Raw genomic sequence first — 17707 nt, forward strand, 5'->3', positions numbered from 1 at the left:
AACAAAGGAGGAAATAGGGCAATTCTTTGCTCATTTAATTATTTAAATAAATACTCTTTTTAAAAAGATAAAACAAAAGATAATTTCAATATATTTATTTTACATTTGAACAGATACTTTTATTTAATACAACTATTCATTATCTATAAAAGCCTTAGTTCAGAAACAGAAGTGAGCAAGAGAAAGCAAAACATTTTATTTATTTATTTATTATTACTATTTTTTTTTTTTTGAGACAGAGTCTTGCTCTATTATTCATGCTGGAGTGCAGTGGTGTGATCTTGGCTCACTGCAACTTCCACCTCCTGGGTTCAAGTGATTCTCATGTCTCAGCCTCCCAAGTAGCTGGGAATACAGGCACACACCACCATGCCCAACTAATTTTTGTGTTTTTTGGTAGAGATGGGATTTCACCATGTTGGCCAGGTTGCTCTTGAACACCTGACCTCAAGTGATCTGCCCGCCTTGGCCTCCCAAAATGTTGGGATTACAGGTGTGAGCCAACGTGCCCAGCCCAAAACATTTTAAACATAATAAAATCAAAAATAGGTAAATATATATATAATATATATATTTACCTTATATATTATAATATATTATATATTATATAGTCCTGGGTTAAGGAATGAGTCCTTTCTGGTTTGATACCTGCATGAACTTTACCATTTGTTGATTCTTTTCCCGTCCATGAATTGTCTTGAATTTTCCTTTCTCTGAGCACCTGGGAGGTAAAGTTCAAAAGCCAGAAATATTGGCCACTTGGCATGGCTAGAGTTGGGTAACAAGAGCTTTAAAAGGATTTTGTAGTATATATTATATAATACATATAATATAATATATATATTCTCACTGTATCAGTGTGCTGTGTAAAAAATTACTCCAATAGCATGAATTTGCTAATTTAGTCTAATTTTAAATACAGAAGAGAGTGTGAATTAGTAAACAAAACAAAAAAGAACGGAGTCATAAAACATTGTATAAAGACGGGTAAAGAAATAATTTTTACCCTGAAGTCCAAGGTCAAATTGGGCTAGCAAAGTTCACTCAGCCATTTTGGTTGTTATTTAGTACGGGTCCTTAAAGAACCTATGTAAACAAATAAGTTTGATTTGTTGCTAACAGATCCATTGTTAATACGTAAAAAGTAGTCTGAGATCAGTTTAGTCTCTTCTAAGTTCTTGGTACGACATTTTTGCCCAAACCAATTTGTGCTGTCAATGCAGAGAGTGTTTTTAAACACAGTGGCAGTGCTAATAGATAGCTTAGGGGGAGAAGTGGGATGTTTATGGCTTCTCCCTTTTCTTTCCAAAGCCCCACCCCACTGATCCTTAATAAGCACACAGTCTAGGTAGAAACCAGTTCTCACTATGCCGCACAACTGCAAGACATGTTCCCCAGCCTCCTTCTCCATCCACATCAAGAAAGTTTGGAGCTGTCACCATCATTACTACCCTATTTGAAATAATTACAAAATCTAGAATTAGAAGAGCTTAAATTTTAGGGCTTTGTTATATAACATTCTCTTTTTAAATATTCGGTAGTTATTGTCACCTTGGAAAGTTCTACAAAATATCCCTTAAGTTTTGCAGACTTTCCCACATGGGTATCTTCTGGTTATAATAGTTTGCTCTATTTAATATGTGTACAGTTTCACTGCTAGGGTGGTTCTCCCACTTATCTTGAATCTAGTGTGAGTGTTTTGAAAAGTTTTTGCTCGTTAAAAGAAGCAGAGCAATAGAGATGAGAGGAAAATCTGAAAAGATAATGACACAATTTCCCACTTAATTTTCATTAAGTAAGAGATGAAAACTTTAGCTTCTGCATCAGGAAGTTTGATTTTTTAAATTATTTTTTTCTTTGAGTAAGGGTCTCACTCTGTTGCCCAGAGTGAGTGTAGTGGCATGGTCAAAGCTCACTGCAGCCTTGACCTCCCAGGCTCAAGCAATCTTTCCACCTCAGCCTCCCAAGTAGCTGGGACCACAGGCATGCACCACCACACCCAGCTAACTTTTTAATATTCTGTAGAGACAAGGTCTGGCTATGTTGCCCAGGCTCATCTCAAACTCCTGGACTCAAGCAATCCTCCCATCTCAGTCTCCCAAAGTGCTGGGATTATAGGCATGAGCCACTGTGCCCGACCTAGGAAATTTGATTTTTAATATACATTTTATTATAGTTGACTTCCTAATCTCCTATATAGTTGCCTGCTTCTTCTAATGTGTCATTTTTGTTTTTTAGGATTAAAAGAAGGATATTATTGTTAATACCAAAATGGCTTTATGAAGATATTCCTAATATGAAAAACAGCAATGTTGTGAAAATGCTACAGGTAACCTAACATCATCCAACAAAAATTGAGTGGCAATTGAGACCAAGAGTGCAGTCTAATAATTAGAATAGAATTTCCATTCAAATAAATAAATGTGCACACATATTAACATAATTATATAGACATGTAAAAACAGAATTGTACCTGTTTCAAACCATACATAAAAGAGATGAGACAATAGAGTTGGAGGAAAGAAAGCAGAAGAAATAAAGAAATAAAACTGTTCAAAAGAGAAAAGTGAAGTGGAAGATTGTGGGCCTCATGCACGAGTCATCTGGTGACCAAGCAATTGGTAGATGTCTTCAGGAACAAAGGGAGTAGGGAAGAAAAGCTCAATGAAATGAGCCTCAAAGACTCAAAGGGCTTCTGTTTCACATGAGATGGAGAGCCAGGTGGAGCCCAAGAAGGGCATCATTTTACTCTTTAAACCCGGTGGAATTTGAGAAAAGCAGTATGAGAGAACTGTGGACAATAGTGTCACTGGGCTGGGCTAGGTTTCCATTCTGGCGAAGAGAAGGCCACACACCAGGAAGCCCCTGAGGGTACAGGGACTTCACTGATTATAAAGGAGGGAAGGAACAAGCTAAAGTTATGTGTATTCCTGATAACCCCTGGCCCTCGGGCTTGGCTGTCAAGGGGCTCAAAACCCAGTCCAAGGGACAGACACATCATCCAAGGCTCACAATGCAGTGATGTAAGTGCAATGATAGAAACGAGCCCAAACATGTGATGGGAGTGGAGAGAAGTCACTGAAAGGTGAGGAGTTGCTCAGGAGAAACAGAGGGAATTCAAAGTCAGGGGGACACCTGGGGGTTAGAACAGCATGTTGGGTAAGAAGATGAGGTATTTGACTCTGTTTCAAGCCCTGGTGAGCCTATTAGCTTACTCTTTCCCCAACTTCATGTCATCTGAACAAAGGGTTTCTAGGCTAAAAATAAAATACTTTTTAAAAGTTCAAAGACAACTGGTCAACAGAATAGAGTCTGAGTTCTGTAACACAAGACTTCTGTGATCTGATCCACTCACCATCCAGCTTTACTCCAGCCGCTCCTCACGTCAAGCTTTTTGATGAAGCAACACCCAATGTGCTGTTCTTGTCAAGACCTGGCAAGCTCACTAAGGAGGTTGGGCCCGAAGAACATTGGAATGACACTTCATGTCTCTTTATTCAAGAACTCCCTCTTTGCTAAACTCCCTTCCTATTCTGGGCTCCTGGAATTAGAGGCAAACCTTAGGGTTTCCCTCAGATAAGGTTTTGTTTTCCGCCCAAGAGACTAAGGAATGGTGTCTTGGTCTGCTTGGGTGGTTTAAACAACACATATTTATTTGTCACAGTGCTAGAGGCTGGGAAGTCCATGATGAGGGAGCCAGTCAATTTACTTGCTAGTGAGGGCTCTCTTGTGGACAGCTGACTTCTCACTTGGCAGAGGGAGAGATGATTTCTCTTCTCTCTCTTCCTCACTAATCCCATTCGTGAAGGCGCCACCCTAGTGACCTAATTACCACCCAAAGGCTCCACTTTCAAATAATATCACGTTGGTTTCAACATGAGGGGGGCTGGGGAGAGAGTACACAAACATTCAGCTCATAACAGGGAACTATAATCTTATAATTGTGTTGGGTGACAGTTTGCCCAGGAAGGCCAGCCATCTGCTGGAAAGCCTCAAGTCCATTTATTGCCCAGAAAAGTCATTAGGCTAAAAAACCTTCACCCACCCTCCTGATCATCACAAATATGTCTGAATTGTGAGTAGCTTTATTTATTTATTTATTTATTTGTTGCTTTTTGTTTTGAGACAGAGTCTTGCTCTGTCACCCAGGCTAGAGTGCAGTGGCATGATCTCAGCTCGCTGTAACCTCCGCCTCCTGGGCTCAAGCAATTCTCCTGCCTCAGCTTCCCGAGTAGCTGGAATTACAGGCTTGCACTACCATGCCTGGCTAATTTTTGTATTTTTAGTAGAGATAGGGTTTCACCATGTTGGCCAGGCTGGTCTCAAACTCCTGGTCTCAAGTGATCTGCCCGCCTTGACCTCAAAGTGCTGGGATTACAGGCCTGAGCCACTGCTCCCAGCCACTATACACCTTGAGAACCTCAGTACCAAGCGTTTGTCACATGCTGATTCTCAGTATGTGAGCAAAATAGGATTCTCCCCAACCTTTTTTATTTAAGCAACAAAATATTTTCTTGTAACAAGAAATATTAATATTCTTGCCTCAGAAGACCAATTTTTAAAAGGCCCTAAAATTAAGTAATAAGTTAATATGTAAGACTCAACTTTTCTCTTTAAAACTTTTAAACTGAGAAATGCGCTTAAGAAATGGATTATTTTTACTATTGCTTTTCTCCAGTCTTCTCATGTAGAATTTAATAAAGATTTGGAAGCAAGCAGGATAACAAAAGACAAAAGGAGGAAATCATATGGGAAGATAAACAATGTGAGAAAAGGGAGGGAGAAAGCAAAGTTGAAAGAAAGCAAAATTCCAGTCCTCAATTATCCAGTTGGTTCCTTTAAATGTCTTTTGTAAAATAAAACAATGTCTTTTTTTCCTAGGAAAATAATGAACTTATGAATAATAATTCCAGTGAGCAGGTCCTATATGTTGATCCCATGATTACAGAGATAAAAGAAATCTTTATCCCAGAACACAAGCCTACAGACTACAAGAAGGAGAATCCAGGACCCCTGGAGACAAGAGACTACCTGCAAAACTCGCTATTTGACAATACTACAGTTGTGTATATTCCTGATCTCAACACTGGATATAAACCCCAAATTTCAAATTTTCTGCCTGGGCGAAGCCATCTCAGCAATAATGATGAAATCACTTCCTTAACACTTAAACCACCAGTTGATTCCTTAGACTCAGGAAATAATCCCAGGTCACAAAAGCATCCTAATTTTGCCTTTTCTGTTTCAAGCGTGAATTCACCTAGCAGCACGCTATTTCTTGGAGAATTAAGCCTCATATTAAATCAAGGAGAATGCAGTTCTCCTGACATACAAAACTCAGTAGAGGAGGAAAGCACCATGCTTTTGGAAAACGATTCACCCAGTGAAACTATTCCAGAACAGACCCTGCTTCCTGATGAATTTGTCTCCTGTTTGGGGATCATGAATGAGGAGTTGCCGTCTATTAATTCTTATTTTCCACAAAATATTTTGGAAAGCCACTTCAAAAGGATTTCACTCTTGGAAAAGTAGAGCTGTGTGGTCAAAATCAACATGAGAAAGCTGCCTTGCAATCTGAACTTGGGTTTACCCTGCAATAGAAATTGAATTCTGCCTATTTTTTAAAAAATGTATCCACATACATATCTTCATATGGACACATGTTTTCATTCCCTTGGATAAATACCTAGGTAGGGGATTGCTGGGCCATATGATAAGCATATGTTTCAGTTCTACCAGTCTTGTTTCCAGAGTAGTGACATTCTGTGCTCCTACGATTACCATGTGAGAATTCCAGGAGCTCCATGCCCTTTTAATTTTAGCCATTCTTCTGCTTCATTTCTTAAAATTAGAGAATTAAGATTCCGAAGGTGGAACATGCTTCATGGTCACACATACAGGCACAAAAACAGCATTATTTGGATGCCTCCTATATTTTTTATGAAGTGTCAACTATTTCCTCTTTCTTTTCCCTCACTGAAAGATGCAAAACAGCTCTCTATTGTATACAGAAAGGGTGAATAATGCAAAATACCTGGTAGTAAAATAAATACTGAAAATTTTCCTTTAAAATACAAAGGCCGGGCATGGTGGCTCATGCCTGTAATCCCAGCACCTTGGGAAGCCGAGGCAGGTGGATCACCTGAGGTCAGGAGTTCAAGTCCAACCTGGCCAACATGCTGAAACCCTGTCTCTACTAAAATTACAAAAATTAGCCGGGCATGGTGGCAGGTGCTTGTAATCCCAGCTACTCAGGAGGCTGAGGCGGGAGAATCGCTTGAACGAGGCAGGCGGAGGTTGCATTGACCTGAGATTGTGTCACTGCACTCCAGCCTGGGTGACAAGAGTGAAAAAACAACAACAACAACAAAAAAAACCAGTAACTAATGTTTGCTTGCAAAGGGAGAGGCCAGTTTAATTTTCATTTTATCACTTAAAGTTCTCTTGAGTAGATAAAAATGTAGCCCCAAATAACAAAATAAATGAAGAATAGAAACAGAAGAGAAGTTAATAGTTAATTAGTCATTTGTTGTATTATTTTTTTCCCCTACTCTCCATTCAGGTATCAGGGATTTGATCTTAGTATGATTTGGGAGTAACAGGGCTGTGAAACAATGATGTGTTGGAATCATGGGTTGCTGTCTTCGTTTAAGTCAAGAGTGATGGTCTTGTTCTCCTGTGGCATAGTTGGGATATGATTTACACTATAATAGAATCTATGAGAGGTAACAGATGCAGGATCAGCAAGATGTAACTTTTTGGTTACAAACCAGATACATGCTAGAAAATTATTGTTAAAACAGGTATTTGTTCAGTACCTGTTTTGACGGCAAATACTTGCTGAACCTTTCATTGCCCCATATCCCATGTCTCCTGCAGATATCACTAGTCAATCAGAACAGGCCTTTCTGCTGAGCTGTACAAGTGGCCTCAGAAGCCTCCCAAGCAGTGCTCCTTATGGCCACAATCCATAAGGACTGGGGTGGGAGATTAAATCCATCTACCAGTGAGGTCAATATGGAAAAGTAGTTGATCTTTAAAATGTGAAAGGCATATTTTAAGCTGAGAAATATTACCCAGCAGACTATTGTGATTAATATTTGCGGACAAGGACAACTTTTTCGAATGACCGGAACAGTTTAAAATAGAGTAGAGCAGAGCATGTAAATTCATGCCTATAGTCCTAGCTATTCTGGAGGTTGAGGCAGAAGGAACACTTGGGCCCAAGAGTTAGACACTGCAGCACGCCATGATTGATGATCATTTGCCAGAGCGGCAGAGCGAGACCCCATCTCTAAAAAATAAATAAATAAACATTCATTAATTCATTCATTAAAATAGGTAGATTACCAACTGAATTTCTTTTTCTCCTCTAACAGTTGTCAATTTATACTCATATTTAGTCATTTAATTTTATTATGAAAAATCAAGCAGTTTACTTAAAAAAGACTCATTGCTTACTATGTCTTTAGCAAAGGAGCAGACTAATTTGTTTTACTTTTTTTTTTCTTGACAAAAATCTAAAAGCAATTTTATGGTCATTAAATATCCCTGAAATGAGGTTGACTATATATCCCAGTTTGCCCTGGTTTCTGTCCATTGTCCCAGTGTTAATTATGACCAGAAACTGCCTTCATTCACTCTCAGAAGCATCCCTTATTTGGATAATAAATCATATGGTCACTCAAGACTTCTTAACGTCCAGCATATAAGTAATCAGAATTTATCTTTTTTTTTTTTTTGCACTGACAATCCTCTTTATTTTGCTTTTTATCATTTAGTACGGCCATTTTGCTCCAAAAGGGATATTACTATTCATTGTAATGAAAAACAAGTTTCCCCTGATGTAAAACTCTATTCTGTTTATCCTGAAATATGTATATATTTTTTGTACTTTGCATATTCCGAAAGGAATATATTTTAAATCACTAATGAAATGCTAATCTTAAATATCTTGACTTGTAAATTGTCATATGCCTTTGCTTGATTCTTTTGCAAAAGGAGAATTATAAAGAAGCCAAGAAGGAGGTAGTATTTGAGATCGAAATAACGAAAGACTAAGATAAATCTTTAATGTTTGCAAACCTGATGAAGACATCCGGTAATATGTGAAGAATATTTTTATAGTACGTTTCACTATAATTGTAATCTATCACACATGGAAAAAAGCTTTTATCAAAGCTTAAAGGATTACAGCATTATTTGATCTTCTGCAAATGCTTCCACTGCAGCGAGTGCCTCCTTCTCACCCCCTAGAGTGGGAAGGAACCTGCTTTTTCATTCTGTGGTGTCTTAACACACATCACTATTCAGCACAAAAGAGACACTTCTGATTCTATCTTTGCCATTAGCCCTTGTTGGTCCCAATGGACTAGAAATTGAGGCTATACCTGCAATGAGAACAGTGTACCCGCCTTTGTCCCAACTCGGGAGAAAAATTTAAGCTGCTTTATCACAATGCAACCTTCGCAGGGGAGAAAAGTTTTCGTTCTATAAATCTTTTATTCAAGAAGGATTCGTTGAACTATTGAATGCCCTTACTGTTATATGTGCAAGACCTTTTGAAGGATATGGATTTAACAAAATGAGTCAGTTCCTGCAGTCTTGGGGCTTATATTCTAGGGGGAAGAGACAGACAGTAAATTAGGACAAGTCATTGCCCCCAAGGAGCTTACATTTTAGTGGGGAAGAGGCCAGAGGTAGGGGGTGGAGAGAGGCAGAAAAAAAATAAAGGAAAATGTCAGATAATGTGCTGTGTAGAGAGGTAAAATGGGAAAATGTGGTGGATAGCAACTCGGTGGCCACTTTACACCAGGTGGTCAGGAAAGATCGTTCCCAAGAAGTGATACTGACATTCATCTGACTCCCAGGTAAGAGCCAGCTTGCCACTGACAAATCCTTCTATAGAGAAAGTCTTGAGTGGCTAATATCTTTACTTCTTTGCCTCCTGTACAACTTGCCCATGATTATCTCCCACCCTAACCACACCCCACCTCCCATCTTTACCTTCTTAAGCCAGAATTTTCTGCAGATTCTGAGGACAAGTGCATACGTTTTCATCTTTCTATCTAGCTCTTGGGCCTGTTATTAACTTTCTTTCTCTGAGTCTCACAATCTTTTAAGTCACTGATTCCTAAAGGGGCATGTCCTGCTTCTTGGTATGGGTAAAGGGGAAGGAAGAAGAGAGAAAAAGCCTCTCAAGTTACCAATCAGAGGGAGGAAGGGAAGAGAAATGCAAAGAAAGTCAGATTAATACTTAAGAATGCTAAAGCAAAATGGAGTGCCATAGTTCTGGACAACACTAATGCTGATTAAGGAATATCGTTTCCTCCTGTTCTAGTATCTTTCTCTCCCTCTCCCTCCTTTTTCTAACATAAAAACCATAGGAGGAGGTGCAAGTCAAGTACAGTTTAGGAGTGTTTGCTCTGTGTGCATGCAGATGTGTGTGTGTTTAATTAGAATTTCCTTCGTTTTTTTTTTTTAAACAGGGTATTGCTCTGTCACCCAGGCTGGTGCACAATCATGGCTCATTGCAGCCTCAACCTCCCAGGCCCAAGCGATTCTCCTAACCCAGCCTCCTGAGTAGCAAGTGTACACCACTATACCCAGCTATATTTTAAATTTTTTGTAGAGACAGAGTCTCACCGTTTTGCCCAGGCCTGGACTCAAACTCTTGGGCTCAAGCAATCCTTCTGCCTTGGCCTCTCAAAGTACTGGGAATTATAAGCATGAACCACTGCACCCAGACTAAAATTAGGATTTCTTTTTAGTTATAAAGAGTATTGAAGAGAGGCTTATGAGTTTTTAAGATGTGGTTCTCAGGTAATGTGGGTTGCTGTTTGGCCTTCCAGCACATGACTATGGCATTGAGCCAAGGTTTTCAAAAATAAATTTTAACAATTGATTGTCTTTCTCCAAATGCAATCTGTTGGCTAAGCACAGTGGCTCACGCCTGTAATTCCAACACTTTGAAAGTCTGAGGCAGGCAGATCACTTGAGGTCGGGAGTTCGAGACCAGCGTGGCCAACATGGTGAAACCCAATCTCGACTAAAAATACAAAGATTAGCTGGGCATGGTGATGCCTGCCTGTAATCCCAGCTACTCGGGAGACTGAGGCAGGAGAATTGCTTGAACCCGGGAGGTGGAGGTTGCAGTGAGCCAAGATTGTGCCACTGCACTCCAGCTTAGGTGACAGAGAGAGACTCCATCTCAAAAAAAAAAAAAAAAAGCAATCTCTTCTAGAATCCTCAAATGTAAAACGGATGAAAGCAAATCTCCTGTTGAAACACACCTTGGAGGTCATACCTGCACCCTCTGCCTCTCCCTCTCTCTTCTCCACACTTGCCTCTGAAGCAACATGAACTAAGCCCAGACAAACCTTGAGAAGCCTGTACTTTAGGACTGAACCTTACTCTGCACTTCAGCCACAGACTGTTAATGCAGGCTCGGGGGACCAGAACCAAACCTTCCTATACTCAGATTAATGACTGCAAAAAGGGCTTTGTCTCAGGGGCTGCTAATAGAGGCAGTTCTATATGCAATAATTAACTTGATTCTCCCAGTTACTTTACCATAAATGTCTGGGCTTTGTTCAAGTTTATGTTCTTTTTAAGATCACTAAGAATAAAATATTGTGCTGTGAACATAATTAGATTTTATAAACCCAAAGACTGTGGATTTATGCTGTGGTTTATGTCTTTACGAAGCAATTATATCAATTATAGAAGATAATGTTTCAATGGGAAGTATTACCCAGTTGGCAGACACTATTGGTTTAAAATAAAAGAAGTGATTAAAAACAAGTTATGAATCTCTCTTGGGTAAAAGAATGAAAACAATATAAAATAATTGGATTCTGGGCTGGGCGCGGTGGCTCACGCCTGTAATCCCAGCACTTTGGGAGGCCGAGGCGGGCGGATCACGAGGTCAGGAGATCGAGACCATCCTGGCTAACACGGTGAAACCCTGTCTCTACTAAAAAATACAAAAAATTAGCCGGGCGTGGTGGCGGGCGCCTGTAGTCCCAGCTACTCCGGAGGCTGAGGCAGGAGAATGGCGTGAACCCGGGAGGCGGAGCTTGCAGTGAGCTGAGATAGGGCCACTGCACTCCAGCCTGGGTGACAGAGCGAGACTCCGTCTCAAAAAAAAAATAATAATAATAATTGGATTCTGATTCATAAAATGAATTGTACACAACTTTCTTCGATGCTATAGTTAAGACAAAATTACAAGGAAGTCTAACAAAGGTTTGATAGAATGTTATTATGTGTCTTTCCCACTGCTAAGATTACATCATTAAACCCCAATTAATGTTTTATGTTAAGGCTTTCTTAGCCATTTTGCTATTTTCACTTTTCAATTTAAGATAACCACACTGCACCTTTTATATCCAGAATTCCCATCAATTTCCCGAAGATGCTTTCCCATTATGCTTATTTTCAGGAATACAAGTTATTATCTAATTCTCTTAATTAGCATTTAACAACAAATTAGGAACTTATTCTTAAATGGTCCATTTTTGTCTGGGGTAGTAAAAGCATTCTGGGCTAGTTTTATGAGGTGGGGGCAAAAAAACCCCTAAACAACAGTGCTACAGAAGCATAGTTCTTTCCTGAGATTGTTGGCTTCCAAATTCAAACAAAACAAAAAGCTGTTTCTACACATAAAGGCATACCTAAAATTAGAGACTGTCAGAGCACAGGAAGGAAATCATAAATAGCCAAACACTGGAACACAAGTGTGAGATACGGAAGTCAATAAAAGTTACTGTTTTCTTTCTGTTCACATCCTGCCTGAGAATTTTATTAGAGGAGAGCAAGAGAGAAAGAATACAATAGTAAAATAAAGGGAAAGCATTTATATTTCTAAACTACACAGTAATTCATGAAAACATATTTTTTAAAAATCAAAATAATACCAATGTAAATGGAGTGAAAAGTGACAGTTCCTATTCACCCACCTTTTTTTCCACTTCTATCCCATCATCAAAGGTAATGACTCTCAACAAGTTATGGGGCTTTTCCCACTATTTTTATTTAAATGGTGAAATATGATATTGTCCTATAACATGTTATTTTTAACCTGACAATATGTCTCAGAAATCTTCATATATCATTATACATAGCTTTACCTTATTCTTTTAAACAATTGCCCTAATAATCTATAGAATAAATTTCAATAATATATTTACCAAATCTATTAATGAACATTTAGGTTATTTCCAATTTTTCACTAGTATACCTATTCCTTTAATAATTCCTCTTGTACATATGCTTATACACATATAAGAATTTTATGTGTTGGGTTGTTGGGGACAGATACCTAAATGTGGAATTGCTGGGTCAAGAGAAAGAAAGGAAGATAAAGTCATTTACATTTTGCAGCCAGGTGTGGTGGTGTGCTCCTGTGATCCCAGCTACTTGGGAGGCTGAAGTGAGAGGACTGCTCGAGCCCAGGAGTCCTGTCTCAAAAAAAAAAAAAAAAATAGATTTTGGTAAGTATAACCAATTATTTCTCTAAAAAGAGTATGCCAATATTATTAGTATGTAAAATGTTTGCCAACCTGATGGGCATCTTGTTTGCATTTTTTCAGAAGATGAGGTTGAATATTTTATTTGTTTATTGCTTTTTTATAATTCTTATTTTTTGGTTCACCTTTGTTATATTCTTTGGTCATTTTTCTACTGAGTTGTTGGTTATAGTCTTAGTCATTTGCAGGAGTGCTTAACATAAATCTTTTCTGTTATATATGTTCTAAATACGTTTTCCCAGCCTGTGTGTTATCTTTTTATCTCCATGTTTTCTTTTGCCAAACAAAAGTTTTAAAGTTGTATGTAATCAGTCTGTTGCCATTTTTCTCTATGACTTCTAGACTGGGTATCATGTTTAGTGTCAAAAGACAAAATCACAACAAATTTAGTTTTAAGATCTTATTTGGGGCCAAGTGCTGTGGCTTACACCTGTAATTCCAGCACTTTGGGAGGCTGAGGCAGGTGGATCACCTGAGGTCAGGAGTTCGAGACCAGCCTGGCCCACATGCTGAAACCCTGTCTCTACTAAAAATTAAAAAATTACCTGGGAATGGTGGCATGTGCCTGTAATCCCAGCTACTCAGGAGGCTGAGGCAGGGGAATCGCTTGAACCTAGGAGGCGGAGGTTGCATTAGACCAAGATTGCACCATTGCACTCCAGCCGGGGCGACAGAGTGAGACTCCATCTCAAAAAACAAAAACAACAACAACAACAAAAGATCTTAATTGAGGTCAGGTGCCGTGGCTCATGCCTATAATTCTAAAACTTTGGGAGACTGACGTGGGAGGATTGCTTGAGCTTGGGAGTTCGAGACCAGCCTGGGCAATATAGTGAGACCCTATCACTATTAAAAAGAATAAAGAATTTTAAAAATGTTTTTTAAAAATTTTAATTGGCTTTTATTTGCAATTCTAGAATCGGGCAACACCTCATGCTATAAAACAGAATGAGTGTTCTGATGAGCTGAGCAGAGAAGGTTGATTTAAGGAACTTTCTTATCATGCTGGCGAAAACTGGCCTGTTTAGGGATTTGGCTGTTATCTCTGTGTCCTGGTTTGTTGAAAGGTCAGATAAAGATCCTAGTTTCAGCAGGTTGGTGTAGAACTTCAGCATGACTGACTCCACTTTGGTTTTGTCTGTTAGGCCTAATACAGGAGCTCAGTCCAAACCAATGATCTATTATACATTTGATTTAACATTAGCAAAATATATATTTACACTAGAACATGAAGTGGTGTAATGTAGTCTGAATGTTGTCCCCACCAAATGTCATGTTGAATTGTAATCCCCAGTATTGGGTGGAGGTGGGGCCTGGTGGGAGGTGACTGGATCACAGGGGCAGATCTCTCAGGAATGACTTAGCACCATCTCTTTGGTAGTAAGTGAGTTCTCAAGAGAGCTGGTTGTTTAAGAGTGTGTGGCACCTTTCCCTTCTCTCTCTCTCTTGCTTCTGCTCTCCCTGCATGAGATGCCTGCTCCCACGTCACCTTCCACCATGATTGTAAGCAGCCCAAAGCTTCACCAGAAGCAAAGCAGCTACCAGTGCCATGTTTCGTGTACAGCCTGCAGAACTGTGAGCCAATTAAACCTCCTTTCTTTATAAATTACCCAGCCTCAGGCATTTCTTTCTTTTCTTTTCAAAACATTTTTTTTTCAATTTCATGGAAAAGAAGTTTTTCATTTCTCCAAAAATCATACCAAGGTAAAGCAAAGTTCTAGTTGATGCAGGTGCATTGTATAGGCATTAGCAGCACCGCCCTCATTATGCACTCGTTAGGCAGTAGTGCAACCCCAAGAAAAGGATGGTTAGGTATTTCTTTACAGCAATGCAAGAACAGCCTAACATATGGTGATATTAAGCAATGGGAGAACAGTGGGCATTAGAAGACACAGATCAGATTAGAATCTACCTTTGTGGCTGGATGCAGTAGCTCACGCCTGTAATCCCAGTACTTTGGGAGGCTGAGGCAGGCAGGTCACCTGAGGTGAGGAGTTTGAGAACAGTCTGGCCAACATGGTGAGACCCTGTCTCTACTAAAAATACAAAAAATTAGCTGGGTGTGGTGACGCACACCTGTAATCCCAGATACTTGGGAGGATGAGGCAGGAGAATAGCTTGAACTGGGGAGGCGGAGGTTGCAGTGATCCGAGATCGCACTATTGCACTCCAGCCTGAGTGACAGAGCAAAACTCCATCTCAAAAACAAATAAATACGTAAAAAGAATCCACCTTTCTCAGATCCCGGCAATGTGGTTTCCAGCAAACCCTTAACCAGGAGGATTCAGTTTCTTTTTCCTTAAAAAAATCCTATTAATATCTTCCTCTGGCCATTCGTTGAGAACATTAAATTAAATAACATTTGAAAACACTGGCAGGCTGGTCACGGTGGCTCATGCCTGTAATCCCAACACCATGGGAGGCCAAGGCCAGTAGATCACTTGAGCTCAGTACAGTGAGACAGGCCTGGGCAACATGGTGAAACCCAATCTCTACAAAATATTAGCCGGGTGTGGTGGTGTGTGCCTATAGTCCCAGCTACTCAGGAGGCTGAGGTGGGAGAACTGCTTCATCCTGGGAGGCAGAGGCTGCAGTGAACTGAGATTAGACCACTGCACTCCAGCCTGGGCAACAAAGCAAGATCCTGTGTCAAGAAAAAGAAAAAGAAAAGAAAGCACTGGCAGAGTGCTTAGCATGAAGTAGGCACTGGAGGAATTTTGATACAGTAAGAATAGGAATACTAGGTACCTGAGAGGAGAGGCAGAAAATGTCAGTGGACTAAGTGGAGTGAAAAAGAGGTGAGGAAACAGGACGAGAAAACTCTAAAAGCATGCACACTTAGGTAGTGCAGAACTGGTTTTGTCCAACTATTAAATAGCACAACCCTAAATTCCTCTCACACTCCTGATCTTTTGTTTTAGTGTTCAGCATCTCATAGTAAATATGCAAAATTTGATATTCATTTGATATTGGTTGCTGTGATACTTATTGCAAATCTCTTCTTGTCTATATTTTAAAAATGTATTTTTTGTAGAGATGGGGTTTCTCCATGTTGCCCAGGTCAGTCTCAAACTCTTAGACTCAAGAGATCCTCCTACCTCAGCCTCACAAAGTGCTGAGATTACAGGCATGAGCCACTGCACCCGGTCTTACCTACATTTAAACAAAGTTTAGCATTTATTTTACTTTGTGGTTCAATATAGAAGATTTATTTTATCTTAGTTGCTGAAATTGGAAATCACTTGTATTTCACCAAATGAAGAGATTAGGGTTTTAAGAAACTGTCGGCTGCCAAGTATTTGAGATTCATTCTTTCTTCAGTATTCGTTGCACATCCCATTCAATGTGTTACTTTGAAGATTCCATTTGATTGAACAGAGGCAGCCCATGCAGAACCCTTTGAAGAACAGGAGGGAGGCTGCTGAAGCACAGAGCAATGAAGAAAAGCAATTCTAATGCCAGAAAAACAAAGAACAAAAAAACAGAAGCACTTTGCAAACACAATAAATGATATTAATAGATTCAACCCATCTTCATCGCTTTAATGAAATGATAATTTTTGAGACACTTATTAAAACTCTTACATTGTCTTTTCCGTTTTGTTGCTTTTGTTTTACTAAGAAGTGGAAATCTTTGGTTAGAAAAAAATCAGAAAAGCATGTAGAACTATAAATGTAACCGGTATTACAAATAGGTAGACTAAACTTTCTTTTACTTTTTCCTTTTAAGAGCTTGGATTAAGGTCAAACAATCGGAGGGGATTTTTTGGGCTTTTTTGTTTTATTTTGTTTTGTTTTGTTTTGTTTTAGAGGCAGGGTCTTGCTCTGTCACCCAGGCTGGAGTGCAGTGGTGCAATCATGGCTCACTGCATCCTCCAACTCTTGGGCTCAAGTGATCTTCTTGCCTCAGCCTCCTGAATAACTAGGACTATAGGTGCACACACCATGCCTGGCTAACTTTTTTGTTTTTTTTTTGTGGAGACGTTACTTCACTAAGTTGCCCAGACTGGTCTTGATCTCCTAGCTTCAAGCAATCCTCCTGCCTTGATCTCCCAAAGTGCTAGGATTACACGTGTCAGCCACCATGCCTAGCCACAATCTGGGCTTTTGAATTTCAAATTTACTTTTTGAATTTCAAATTTACTGCATGCCAAGTATGTGATATTGGGCAGTCACTGGAGTTTCATGTTCTCTCCTTGTCCTACTTTCTGGGACAGGGATACTGATCTTAGTGTACCTTGCTTGAGAAAATTTGAGTTGACTCTCTCCTCCTTGAAACACTTTCTTCCTTCAAGGACACCACACACCCCTGACCCCTTACTCTGACCACTCATTTTCAGTCTACTTCTCTGGTTTCTTCTAGTCTCTTTGCCACCTAAATATTGAAGGCCTCGCAGTGAAGGCCTTGGTTTCTCCTTTGGTGATCTTGTCCATTCTTGTGGCTTTAAACACGATCTACATGTTATAAGAACAGGCTAACCCAATATCTATTTTGAACTCAAGACTCAACTCCAGATTCAACTGTCTACTTAGCATCTTCATTTATCTATCATCAAGGTATTTAAGACCCAAGCTTCCTCTTCTCACAGATGTCCCATCTCAGTAAATAGTGTTGCCATTATTCTAGTTGCCCAAAAATCTTGGTGCCATCCTTGAATTTTTTCTTTCATTCCTCACATGTACTCCATCAGGAAACCCTATCCATCCTACCTTCAAAATGTATTCAGAAATTGAATCACATCTTACCACCTCAACTCAACTGCCTAGCTCAAACTACAGTCATCGCTTGCCTGAGTTATTACAAAAGCCTCGCAAAGGTCTGTCTTCATAGCCAGATGATCCTGCTACAGCTATACTTGTCTGCTCCAAATCTGCCAGTGGCTTTCCATCCCACACACAACAGGAGTCTGAGTCACTATAATGACCTAGGAGGCCCTACCTGGTTTACCTCTTCTGTCCCAGTATTCTCCCCTCTAATCACTCAGCTCCAGACACTGGAAACCTCGTAAGCACCCCAGGATCTTTGCTCCTGCTGTTCCCTTCTGAATTGTTCATTAGCACGATACCTCTCAGAATTCCTATTGATCCTATTCGGCCCTCCCCAGCCATTCCATGTAAATGACAAACCTCCTCCAGCCCAGTGCATTCTAGTCTCCTCTGATTTGCCTTTCTTCACAA

At 39.7% G+C, this 17707-nt stretch overlaps 1 protein-coding gene and 1 non-coding gene across 2 annotated transcripts in view; one reads left to right on the top strand and one right to left on the bottom strand.

Annotated features, from left to right (window-relative positions):
• IL23R (interleukin 23 receptor) overlaps window positions 1-6074 on the top strand; it is an 87207-nt gene extending 81133 nt beyond the window's left edge. The window contains exons 10-11 of the mRNA XM_033225240.1: window positions 2239-2329; window positions 4882-6074. Of these exons, the coding sequence (XP_033081131.1) occupies window positions 2239-2329; window positions 4882-5532 (742 nt within the window). The 3' untranslated portion in view covers window positions 5533-6074. The remainder of the gene's footprint in view (window positions 1-2238; window positions 2330-4881) is intronic.
• Window positions 6075-14213: 8139 nt separating this feature from the next.
• LOC117094088 lies at window positions 14214-14339 on the bottom strand. The gene has a single exon (XR_004441415.1). It is a non-coding gene; the product is annotated as a U4atac minor spliceosomal RNA (small nuclear RNA).
• Between the last annotated feature and the right edge of the window lie 3368 nt (window positions 14340-17707).

Source organism: Trachypithecus francoisi, unplaced genomic scaffold, assembly GCF_009764315.1.
Source record: "Trachypithecus francoisi isolate TF-2019V2 unplaced genomic scaffold, Tfra_2.0 Lachesis_group12, whole genome shotgun sequence".
Taxonomy (NCBI): domain Eukaryota; kingdom Metazoa; phylum Chordata; class Mammalia; order Primates; family Cercopithecidae; genus Trachypithecus; species Trachypithecus francoisi.